Source organism: Microchirus variegatus (genome assembly GCF_963457635.1).
Source record: "Microchirus variegatus genome assembly, chromosome: 16".
Taxonomy (NCBI): Eukaryota; Metazoa; Chordata; class Actinopteri; order Pleuronectiformes; family Soleidae; genus Microchirus; species Microchirus variegatus.
Window position 1 is genome coordinate 1,857,254 of NC_139817.1, and position 13,566 is coordinate 1,870,819.

The 13,566-nt window shown below is 31.0% G+C and overlaps 2 protein-coding genes across 2 annotated transcripts in view; both read left to right on the forward strand.

Moving 5' to 3' along the window:
• The window catches only part of ptprb (protein tyrosine phosphatase receptor type b), a 44,930-nt gene extending 42,948 nt beyond the window's left edge, over positions 1–1,982 (forward strand). The window contains exons 38-40 of the mRNA XM_083902589.1: positions 3–138; positions 921–1,041; positions 1,150–1,982. Of these exons, the coding sequence (XP_083758715.1) occupies positions 3–138; positions 921–1,041; positions 1,150–1,172 (280 nt within the window). The 3' untranslated portion in view covers positions 1,173–1,982. The remainder of the gene's footprint in view (positions 1–2; positions 139–920; positions 1,042–1,149) is intronic.
• LOC310938170 (histone H3.2) overlaps positions 1–13,566 on the forward strand; it is a gene marked incomplete at its 3' end in the record, with an annotated part of 195,261 nt that overhangs the window by 108,531 nt on the left and 73,164 nt on the right. The window lies entirely within an intron of this gene.

Here is a 13,566-nt window from a genome sequence, read left to right on the forward strand (position 1 = left end):
AGCGCTGGAGTTGGAAGAACCGGGACGTTCATGGCGCTGGACCGGGTTCTGCAGCAGCTGGACTCTAAAGGAACCATCGACCTTTACGGCGGCGTGTTTGACCTCCGCCTGCACAGACAGCACATGGTTCAGACCGAGGTAATCGCACACAGAGTAGCTAACTGCAGATTTATACACTTTTTACGAACATTTCGGATTTATTTCATGCAAATCAGTCGAACGAGTGATCCAAATTTTTATTTTACTATGGTCTGAAAGTGTTGATCTTTGCTGATGATTATGCACTGTAAAACTTTATTTGGTAACTTTACAAACGTGCGTCAAAATCCACGTAAATAAGATTGAAAAAAAATGCAAAAAAACTAATGTAAACACAAAGAAGATTTAGAAACTAGACAAAGTCCTGAGAGCCAGGAAACATTGCACTGGTAAAATAAAATTCGTAAAAACAGCCCCTGAAATAAACCGACAGAATTTTTTTTTGTATGTCCTTTTTGTCAAATTGGAACAAACATTTTCCAAAAATTTTTGGACGACATAGTATAGTATGTCGTCTTTTGTCAAATTTTGGACAACATTTTATTTTCAAAAAATGATGGACTACATAGTAAAGTATGTCGTTTTTGTCAAATTTCGGACATTTTTTTTTCAAAAAATTATGGACGACGTATAGTAATTAGTTTTTTTGTGTATCATTTTTTTGAAAAAAAAAATCTTGTAATAAAAAAATGTTTGTAAAAATAAAATCTCCTAAAAAACGGACACAAACAATATTTGAAAAAAAAAAAATTCAAAATAAAGTTCGTAAAAAAAAATTCGTAAAACAAGACACGGAAAAAAAGTTTGTAAAGAAAAAAAAATCTTGTTAAAAAATCAGATAAAATGCCACATGCTAATGTTGATTTTGTGTTGTGTTGCAGTGTCAGTATTCCTTCCTGTACCAGTGCGTGCGCGACGTCCTCAGAGCCAGGAAACATCGCAGTGAGCAAGAGAATCCTCTGTATCCCATCTACGAAAACTTCAACCCCGAGTATTGTCGCGGTAAGTACCTCAACGCGTACGATTACCACCACGACGTAACGCTTACGGTGAACTCTAAAATAAAAAAAACTTTGATACTTGTCTAAAAGAATTTTGTTTTTCCCGCAGATTTCATGTGCAACGGACGCTAAACACGTCGCGACGACGACGTCTGAACCATCGACTTTTTTTGGACGTTATCGGACAAAAAAACTGCCGAAGTATAAACTGAAGAAAACACTTTTTTTTTTTTAAATAAGATCAGATTTCAGTAAATATTTGACCATTTGAAACCAAATTTTCTCTCCGTTTCTCACGCTGTTTTAAGTCAACTTTGTAGCAAATGAATGAAGAAGCCAGTGAACGCAACACGTCTGCGTGAACTTCAGGGACGTTTGTTTATTAATTTTTTCACAGCTACGGTTTTATTTTTTTCCATAATTTTTTGTTATTTTATATCCTTTATTATCGCTATAATATAATGTTCTCACTCCTTATATAAGCTGTTTATTTAAAGAAGTTACACATATTGCTGTATGTAAATATTGGTGTATGACTCTTTCATACAATTAAAGAATATATATATATATATATATGCTATATGTTGACGTTTTAATAATGGGTAAATATATATAACCTGTGGCTGTATTCAGATTTAAGCATTACGACTGTTATGACACTTTAATTTTGAATCGATGCAATTTTTTAACGAAAAAGGCCAATATTTTATAAAATATCTGAGAATTTATAAGAGAGTTTGTTGTTTCAAAATTACATTTAAGTATTTGGACTGTGATTTGTTGTTTATTTCAAAGAATGTAATGATCACTACCTTCAAAATAATTTGAATAATTTTGTGTGTATTTTTTCCCCCAATAACAAAAATTTGAAAGTTAATAATAAATAAATAAAGAAAGCCTTTCCAGGTGATTTTTGTATGGAAATTCTTACACTGTTACATAATTGGATAATGAATTTATGAAAATAAATGCCAAATAAAATTGGTCTTGTTGTATTCTTTATCCTTATATGATATTTTGCATATGAAGACATTTTATATTAATTACATGATGTTTTAATTAAGTTTCTGAGGTCTTTGGTCCAAAAAGTTTTTTTTTTACTATACTATGTCGTCCAAAATCTGACAATTTTTTTGAAATTCATTTTTTTGGTCCAAAACTTGAGAAAAAACGACATACTATACTATGTAGTACGTCATACTATACTATGTCTCCAAAATGTGGCCATTTTGGGAGAAAAAAAATTTGGTCCAAAATTTGACAAAAAAACGACAAAATTTACTATGTCGTCCAAAATCTGACAATTTTTTTGAAAAACGTTTTTTTGGCCCAAAACTTGACAAAAACGTCATACTATACTATCCAAAAGTGACCATTTTTAGAAAAGAAAATTTGGTCCAAAATTTGACAAAAACAACATACTATACTATGTCGTCCAAAATCTGACAATTTTTTTGAAAAACGGTATCAGATTTTGGACGACATAGTATAGTATGTCGTTTTTGTCAAATTTTGGACAAAATTTTTTTTTTCCAGAAATGGCCACATTTTGGAGACATAGTATAGTATGACGTACTACATAGTTCAGTGTGACGTTTTTGTCAAGTTTTGGACCAAAAAACGTTTTTCAAAAAAATGGTCAGATTTTGGACGACATAGTATATAGTATGTCGTTTTTGTCAAATTTTGGACCAAATTTTTTTTCTCCAAAAATGGTCACATTTTGGAGACATAGTATAGTATGACATACTACATAGTATAGTATGACGTTTTTGTCAAGTTTTGGACCAAAAAAACGTTTTTCAAAAAAATGGTCAGATTTTGGACGACATAGTATAGTATGTCGTTTTTGTCAAATTTTGGACCAAATTTTTTTTTCTAAAAATTGTCACATTTTGGAGACATAGTATAGTATGACGTACTACATAGTATGGTATGACGTTTTGTCAAGTTTTGGACCAAAAAAAGTTTTTCAAAAAAAGTATCAGATTTTGGACGACATAGTATAGTATGTCGTTTTTGTCAAATTTTGGACAAATTTTTTTTTCTCCAGAAATGGCCACATTTTGGAGACATAGTATAGTATGACGTACTACATAGTTCAGTGTGACGTTTTTGTCAAGTTTTGGACCAAAAAAACGTTTTTCAAAAAAATGGTCAGATTTTGGACGACATAGTATAGTATGTCGTTTTTGTCAAATTTTGTGCCAAATTTTTTTTTTCTAAAAATGGTCACATTTTGGAGACATAGTATAGTAGGACGTACTACATAGTATGGTATGACGTTTTGTCAAGTTTTGGACCAAAAAAACGTTTTTCAAAAAAATGGTCAGATTTTGGACGACATAGTATAGTATGTCGTTTTTGTCAAATTTTGGACCAAATTTTTTTTTCTAAAAATTGTCACATTTTGGAGACATAGTATAGTATGACGTACTACATAGTATGGTATGACGTTTTGTCAAGTTTTGGACCAAAAAAACGTTTTTCAAAAAAAATTCTGATTTTGGACGACATAGTATAGTATGTCGTTTTTGTCAAATTTTGGACCAAATCTTTTTTTCTCGAAAAATTGTCACATTTTGGCCGACATAGAATAGTATGATGTACTACATAGTAAAGTATGACGTTTTTTACTATACTATGTCGTCGACCTCAATGTCATACTATTGGACATTAAATGTTTTAAAAATATTTTGGACGACATAGTGTTGTATGTCTGTATAGTATGTCAAATTTTGCCTTTATTTTGTTACAAACAAAAAATGTCAGCTAGCTCCTTTGAGGCTTTCTCAAGCCTTTCCAGGGCTAGCTCTTTCCTCCCATTATTCCAGAGTCGTCGATGATGAAGTTGAAATCCTCGTTGAAATTGAAATGACGCAAACGCACGAACGCGACGGAGAGTTTTAGTTTGGTTTTTGGAAGTTGTTTTGTTAGTTTTTGAAGGTTTTTAGTTTGATTTTGTTGTTTTTGAAACACCCAGACAGACACACACATATGAGTAGACACATACCTGCAGTGGGATTCGAACCCACGACGTTGTGAGTAGAGATGCGACGTCCTTGTCCACTGGTCCATCTTCAGCGCTAGCGATTCTAACATGAAATTAGTGAACTGATGACAAAGAGTTTGTCCAGAATAATTGTCAAAAAAACATCTCAAATTTTGGACGACATAGTATAGTATGTCGTTTTTGTCAAATTTTGGACAAAATGTTTTTTTCTCCAAAAATGGCCACATTTTGGACGACATAGTATAGTATGACGTACTACATAGTATAGCATGACGTTTTTGTCAAGTTTTGGACCAAAAAAACGTTTTTCAAAAATATTGTCAGTTCTTGGACGACATAGTATAGTATGTCGTTTTTGTCAAATTTTGGACCAAATTTTTTTTCTCCAAAACTGGCCACATTTTGGAGACATAGTATAGTATGGCGTACTACATAGTATAGTGTGACGTTTTTGTCAAGTTTTGGACCAAAAAAAGTTTTTCAAAAAAATTGTCCGATTTTGGACGACATAGTATAGTATGGCGTACTACATAGTATAGTATGTCGTTTTTGTCAAATTTTGGACCAAATTTTATTTTCTAAAAATGGTCACATTTTGGAGACATAGTATAGTATGACGTACTACATAGTATAGCATGACGTTTTTGTCAAGTTTTGGACCAAAAAAACGTTTTTCAAAAATATTGTCAGTTCTTGGACGACATAGTATAGTATGTCGTTTTTGTCAAATTTTGTACCAAATTTTTTTTCTCCAAAACTGGCCACATTTTGGAGACATAGTATAGTATGGCGTACTACATAGTATAGTGTGACGTTTTTGTCAAGTTTTGGACCAAAAAAAGTTTTTCAAAAAAATTGTCCGATTTTGGACGACATAGTATAGTATGGCGTACTACATAGTATAGTATGTCGTTTTTGTCAAATTTTGGACCAAATTTTATTTTCTAAAAATGGTCACATTTTGGAGACATAGTATAGTATGACGTACTACATAGTATAGTGTGACGTTTTTGTCAAGTTTTGGACCAAAAAAAGTTTTTCAAAAAATTGTCAGATTTTGGACGACATAGTATAGTGTGTCGTTTTTGTCAAATTTTGGACCAAATTTTTTTTTCAAAAAAAAATTGTCAGATTTTGGACGACAGTATAGTATGTCGTTTTTGTCAAATTTTGGACCAAATTTTATTTTCTAAAATTTGTCACATTTTGGAGACATAGTATAGTATGTCGTTTTTGTCAAATTTTGGACCAAATTTTTTTTCTCCAGAAATGGCCACATTTTGGAGACATAGTATAGTATGACGTACTACATAGTTCAGTGTGACGTTTTTGTCAAGTTTTGGACCAAAAAAACGTTTTTCAAAAAAATGGTCAGATTTTGGACGACATAGTATAGTATGTCGTTTTTGTCAAATTTTGGACCAAATTTTTTTTTCTAAAAATTGTCACATTTTGGAGACATAGTATAGTATGACGTACTACATAGTATAGTGTGACGTTTTTGTCAAGTTTTGGACCAAAAAAAGTTTTTCAAAAAAAGTATCAGATTTTGGACGACATAGTATAGTATGTCGTTTTTGTCAAATTTTGGACAAAAATGTTTTTCTCCAGAAATGGCCACATTTTGGAGACATAGTATAGTATGACGTACTACATAGTTCAGTGTGACGTTTTTGTCAAGTTTTGGACCAAAAAACGTTTTTCAAAAAAATGGTCAGATTTTGGACGACATAGTATAGTATGTCGTTTTTGTCAAATTTTGGACCAAATTTTTTTTCTCCAAAAATGGTCACATTTTGGAGACATAGTATAGTATGACATACTACATAGTATAGTATGACGTTTTTGTCAAGTTTTGGACCAAAAAAACGTTTTTCAAAAAAATGGTCAGATTTTGGACGACATAGTATAGTATGTCGTTTTTGTCAAATTTTGGACCAAATTTTTTTTCTCCAGAAATGGCCACATTTTGGAGACATAGTATAGTATGACGTACTACATAGTTCAGTGTGACGTTTTTGTCAAGTTTTGGACCAAAAAACGTTTTTCAAAAAAATGGTCAGATTTTGGACGACATAGTATAGTATGTCGTTTTTGTCAAATTTTGGACCAAATTTTTTTTCTCCAAAAATGGTCACATTTTGGAGACATAGTATAGTATGACATACTACATAGTATAGTATGACGTTTTTGTCAAGTTTTGGACCAAAAAAACGTTTTTCAAAAAAATGGTCAGATTTTGGACGACATAGTATAGTATGTCGTTTTTGTCAAATTTTGGACCAAATTTTTTTTTCTAAAAATTGTCACATTTTGGAGACATAGTATAGTATGACATACTACATAGTATAGTATGACGTTTTTGTCAAGTTTTGGACCAAAAAAACGTTTTTCAAAAAAATGGTCAGATTTTGGACGACATAGTATAGTATGTCGTTTTTGTCAAATTTTGGACCAAATTCTTTTTTTCTAAAAATTGTCACATTTTGGAGACATAGTATAGTATGACGTACTACATAGTATGGTATGACGTTTTGTCAAGTTTTGGACCAAAAAAAGTTTTTCAAAAAAAGTATCAGACTTTGGACGACATAGTATAGTATGTCGTTTTTGTCAAATTTTGGACAAAATTTTTTTTCTCCAGAAATGGCCACATTTTGGTGACATAGTATAGTATGACGTACTACATAGTTCAGTGTGACGTTTTTGTCAAGTTTTGGACCAAAAAACGTTTTTCAAAAAAATGGTCAGATTTTGGACGACATAGTATAGTATGTCGTTTTTGTCAAATTTTGGACCAAATTTTTTTTCTCCAAAAATGGTCACATTTTGGAGACATAGTATAGTATGACATACTACATAGTATAGTATGACGTTTTTGTCAAGTTTTGGACCAAAAAAACGTTTTTCAAAAAAATGGTCAGATTTTGGACGACATAGTATAGTATGTCGTTTTTGTCAAATTTTGGACCAAATTTTTTTTTCTAAAAATTGTCACATTTTGGAGACATAGTATAGTATGACGTACTACATAGTATGGTATGACGTTTTGTCAAGTTTTGGACCAAAAAAACGTTTTTCAAAAAAATGGTCAGATTTTGGACGACATAGTATAGTATGTCGTTTTTGTCAAATTTTGGACCAAATTTTTTTTTCTTAAAATTGTCACATTTTGGAGACATAGTATAGTATGACCTACTACATAGTATGGTATGACGTTTTGTCAAGTTTTGGACCAAAAAAAGTTTTTCAAAAAAATGGTCAGATTTTGGACGACATAGTATAGTATGTCGTTTTTGTCAAATTTTGGACCAAATTTTTTTTCGCCAGAAATGGCCACATTTTGGAGACATAGTATAGTATGACGTACTACATAGTTCAGTGTGACGTTTTTGTCAAGTTTTGGACCAAAAAACGTTTTTCAAAAAAATGGTCAGATTTTGGACGACATAGTATAGTATGTCGTTTTTGTCAAATTTTGGACCAAATTTTTTTTCTCCAAAAATGGTCACATTTTGGAGACATAGTATAGTATGACATACTACATAGTATAGTATGACGTTTTTGTCAAGTTTTGGACCAAAAAAACGTTTTTCCAAAAAAATGGTCAGATTTTGGACGACATAGTATAGTATGTCGTTTTTGTCAAATTTTGGACCAAATTTTTTTTCTCCAAAAATGGTCACATTTTGGAGACATAGTATAGTATGGCGTACTACATAGTATAGTATGACGTTTTTGTCAAGTTTTGGACCAAAAAAACGTTTTTCAAAAAAATGGTCAGATTTTGGACGACATAGTATAGTATGTCGTTTTTGTCAAATTTTGGACCAAATTTTTTTCCTCCAAAAATGGTCACATTTTGGAGACATAGTATAGTATGACGTACTACATAGTATAGTATGACGTTTTTGTCAAGTTTTGGACCAAAAAAAGTTTTTCAAAAAAATGGTCAGATTTTGGACGACATAGTATAGAATGACGTTTTTGTCAAGTTTTGGACCAAAAAAAGTTTTTCAAAAAAAAATTCAGATTTTGGACGACATAGTATAGTATGTCGTTTTTGTCAAATCTTGGACCAAATTTTATTTTCTAAAAATGGTCACATTTTGGAGACATAGTATAGAATGACGTTTTTGTCAAGTTTTGGACCAAAAAAAGTTTTTCAAAAAAAAATTCAGATTTTGGACGACATAGTATAGTATGTCGTTTTTGTCAAATTTTGGACCAAATCTTTTTTTTCCAAAAATGGCCAAATTTTGGAGACATAGTATAGTATGTCGTTTTTGTCAAGTTTTGGACCAAAAAAAGTTTTTCAAAAAAAGTATCAGATTTTGGACGACATAGTATAGTATGTCGTTTTTGTCAAATTTTGGACCAAATTTTATTTTCTAAAAATGGTCACATTTTGGAGACATAGTATAGAATGACGTTTTTGTCAAGTTTTGGACCAAAAAAAGTTTTTCAAAAAAAAATTCAGATTTTGGGCGACATAGTATAGTATGTCGTTTTTGTCAAATTTTGGACCAAATCTTTTTTTTTCCAAAAATGGCCAAATTTTGGAGACATAGTATAGTATGTCGTTTTTGTCAAGTTTTGGACCAAAAAAAGTTTTTCAAAAAAAGTATCAGATTTTGGACGACATAGTATAGTATGTCGTTTTTGTCAAATTTTGGACCAAATTTTTTTTCTCCAGAAATGGCCACATTTTGGAGACATAGTATAGTATGACATACTACATAGTATAGTATGACGTTTTTGTCAAGTTTTGGACCAAAAAAACGTTTTTCAAAAAAATGGTCAGATTTTGGACGACATAGTATAGTATGTCGTTTTTGTCAAATTTTGGACCAAATTTTTTTTCTCCGAAAATGGTCACATTTTGGAGACATAGTATAGTATGACATACTACATAGTATAGTATGACGGTTTGGTCAAGTTTTGGACCAAAAAAACGTTTTTCAAAAAAATGGTCAGATTTTGGACGACATAGTATAGTATGTCGTTTTTGTCAAATTTTGGACCAAATTTTTTTTCTCCAAAAATGGTCACATTTTGGAGACATAGTATAGTATGACATACTACATAGTATAGTATGACGTTTTTGTCAAGTTTTGGACCAAAAAAAGTTTTTCAAAAAAATGGTCAGATTTTGGACGACATAGTATAGTATGTCGTTTTTGTCAAATTTTGGACCAAATTTTTTTTTCTAAAAATTGTCACATTTTGGAGACATAGTATAGTATGACGTACTACATAGTATGGTATGACGTTTTGTCAAGTTTTGGACCAAAAAAAGTTTTTCAAAAAAAGTATCAGATTTTGGACGACATAGTATAGTATGTCGTTTTTGTCAAATTTTGGACAAAATTTTTTTTCTCCAGAAATGGCCACATTTTGGAGACATAGTATAGTATGACGTACTACATAGTTCAGTGTGACGTTTTTGTCAAGTTTTGGACCAAAAAACGTTTTTCAAAAAAATGGTCAGATTTTGGACGACATAGTATAGTATGTCGTTTTTGTCAAATTTTGGACCAAATTTTTTTTTCTAAAAATTGTCACATTTTGGAGACATAGTATAGTATGACCTACTACATAGTATGGTATGACGTTTTGTCAAGTTTTGGACCAAAAAAACGTTTTTCAAAAAAATGGTCAGATTTTGGACGACATAGTATAGTATGTCGTTTTTGTCAAATTTTGGACCAAATTTTTTTTCTCCAAAAATGGCCACATTTAGGAGACATAGTATAGTATGACGTACTACATAGTTCAGTGTGACGTTTTTGTCAAGTTTTGGACCAAAAAACGTTTTTCAAAAAAATGGTCAGATTTTGGACGACATAGTATAGTATGTCGTTTTTGTCAAATTTTGGACCAAATTTTTTTTCCCCAAAAATGGTCACATTTTGGAGACATAGTATAGTATGACATACTACATAGTATAGTATGACGTTTTTGTCAAGTTTTGGACCAAAAAAACGTTTTTCAAAAAAATGGTCAGATTTTGGACGACATAGTATAGTATGTCGTTTTTGTCAAATTTTGGACCAAATTTTTTTTTCTAAAAATTGTCACATTTTGGAGACATAGTATAGTATGACGTACTACATAGTATGGTATGACGTTTTGTCAAGTTTTGGACCAAAAAACGTTTTTCAAAAAAATGGTCAGATTTTGGACGACATAGTATAGTATGTCGTTTTTGTCAAGTTTTGGACCAAATTTTTTTTTCTAAAAATTGTCACATTTTGGAGACATAGTATAGTATGACCTACTACATAGTATGGTATGACGTTTTGTCAAGTTTTGGACCAAAAAAACGTTTTTCAAAAAAATGGTCAGATTTTGGACGACATAGTATAGTATGTCGTTTTTGTCAAATTTTGGACCAAATTTTTTTTTCTAAAAATTGTCACATTTTAGAGACATAGTATAGTATGACGTACTACATAGTATGGTATGACGTTTTGTCAAGTTTTGGACCAAAAAAACGTTTTTCAAAAAAATGGTCAGATTTTGGACGACATAGTATAGTATGTCGTTTTTGTCAAATTTTGGACCACATTTTTTTTTCTAAAAATTGTCACATTTTGGAGACATAGTATAGTATGACCTACTACATAGTATGGTATGACGTTTTGTCAAGTTTTGGACCAAAAAAACGTTTTTCAAAAAAATGGTCAGATTTTGGACGACATAGTATAGTATGTCGTTTTTGTCAAATTTTGGACCAAATTTTTTTTCTCCAGAAATGGCCACATTTTGGAGACATAGTATAGTATGACCTACTACATAGTATGGTATGACGTTTTGTCAAGTTTTGGACCAAAAAAACGTTTTTCAAAAAAAGTATCAGATTTTGGACGACATAGTATAGTATGTCGTTTTTGTCAAATTTTGGAGAAAAAATTTTTTCTCCAGAAATGGCCACATTTTGGAGACATAATATAGTATGACGTACTACATAGTTCAGTGTGACGTTTTTGTCAAGTTTTGGACCAAAAAACGTTTTTCAAAAAAATGGTCAGATTTTGGACGACATAGTATAGTATGTCGTTTTTGTCAAATTTTGGACCAAATTTTTTTTCTCCAAAAATGGTCACATTTTGGAGACATAGTATAGTATGACATACTACATAGTATAGTATGACGTTTTTGTCAAGTTTTGGACCAAAAAAACGTTTTTCAAAAAAATGGTCAGATTTTGGACGACATAGTATAGTATGTCGTTTTTGTCAAATTTTGGACCAAATTTTTTTTTCTAAAAATTGTCACATTTTGGAGACATAGTATAGTATGACGTACTACATAGTATGGTATGACGTTTTGTCAAGTTTTGGACCAAAAAAAGTTTTTCAAAAAAAGTATCAGATTTTGGACGACATAGTATAGTATGTCGTTTTTGTCAAATTTTGGACAAAATTTTTTTTCTCCAGAAATGGCCACATTTTGGAGACATAGTATAGTATGACGTACTACATAGTTCAGTGTGACGTTTTTGTCAAGTTTTGGACCAAAAAACGTTTTTCAAAAAAATGGTCAGATTTTGGACGACATAGTATAGTATGTCGTTTTTGTCAAATTTTGGACCAAATTTTTTTTTCTAAAAATTGTCACATTTTGGAGACATAGTATAGTATGACCTACTACATAGTATGGTATGACGTTTTGTCAAGTTTTGGACCAAAAAAACGTTTTTCAAAAAAATGGTCAGATTTTGGACGACATAGTATAGTATGTCGTTTTTGTCAAATTTTGGACCAACTTTTTTTTCTCCAAAAATGGCCACATTTTGGAGACATAGTATAGTATGACGTACTACATAGTTCAGTGTGACGTTTTTGTCAAGTTTTGGACCAAAAAACGTTTTTCAAAAAAATGGTCAGATTTTGGACGACATAGTATAGTATGTCGTTTTTGTCAAATTTTGGACCAAATTTTTTTTCTCCAAAAATGGTCACATTTTGGAGACATAGTATAGTATGACATACTACATAGTATAGTATGACGTTTTTGTCAAGTTTTGGACCAAAAAAACGTTTTTCAAAAAAATGGTCAGATTTTGGACGACATAGTATAGTATGTCGTTTTTGTCAAATTTTGGACCAAATTTTTTTTTCTAAAAATTGTCACATTTTGGAGACATAGTATAGTATGACGTACTACATAGTATGGTATGACGTTTTGTCAAGTTTTGGACCAAAAAAACGTTTTTCAAAAAAATGGTCAGATTTTGGACGAAATAGTATAGTATGTCGTTTTTGTCAAATTTTGGACCAAATTTTTTTTTCTAAAAATTGTCACATTTTAGAGACATAGTATAGTATGACGTACTACATAGTATGGTATGACGTTTGGTCAAGTTTTGGACCAAAAAAACGTTTTTCAAAAAAATGGTCAGATTTTGGACGACATAGTATAGTATGTCGTTTTTGTCAAATTTTGGACCACATTTTTTTTTCTAAAAATTGTCACATTTTGGAGACATAGTATAGTATGACCTACTACATAGTATGGTATGACGTTTTGTCAAGTTTTGGACCAAAAAAAGTTTTTCAAAAAAATGGTCAGATTTTGGACGACATAGTATAGTATGTCGTTTTTGTCAAATTTTGGACCAAATTTTTTTTTCTAAAAATTGTCACATTTTGGAGACATAGTATAGTATGACCTACTACATAGTATGGTATGACGTTTTGTCAAGTTTTGGACCAAAAAAACGTTTTTCAAAAAAAGTATCAGATTTTGGACGACATAGTATAGTATGTGGTTTTTGTCAAATTTTGGACAAAAATTTTTTTCTCCAGAAATGGCCACATTTTGGAGACATAATATAGTATGACGTACTACATAGTTCAGTGTGACGTTTTTGTCAAGTTTTGGACCAAAAAACGTTTTTCAAAAAAATGGTCAGATTTTGGACGACATAGTATAGTATGTCGTTTTTGTCAAATTTTGGACCAAATTTTTTTTCTCCAAAAATGGTCACATTTTGGAGACATAGTATAGTATGACATACTACATAGTATAGTATGACGTTTTTGTCAAGTTTTGGACCAAAAAAACGTTTTTCAAAAAAATGGTCAGATTTTGGACGACATAGTATAGTATGTCGTTTTTGTCAAATTTTGGACCAAATTTTTTTTTCTAAAAATTGTCACATTTTGGAGACATAGTATAGTATGACCTACTACATAGTATGGTATGACGTTTTGTCAAGTTTTGGACCAAAAAAACGTTTTTCAAAAAAAGTATCAGATTTTGGACGACATAGTATAGTATGTCGTTTTTGTCAAATATTGGACAAAAAATTTTTTCTCCAGAAATGGCCACATTTTGGAGACATAGTATAGTATGACATACTACATAGTATGGTATGACGTTTTGTCAAGTTTTGGACCAAAAAAACGTTTTTCAAAAAAATGGTCAGATTTTGGACGACATAGTATAGTATGTCGTTTTTGTCAAATTTTGGACCAATTTTTTTTTTCTAAAAATTGTCACATT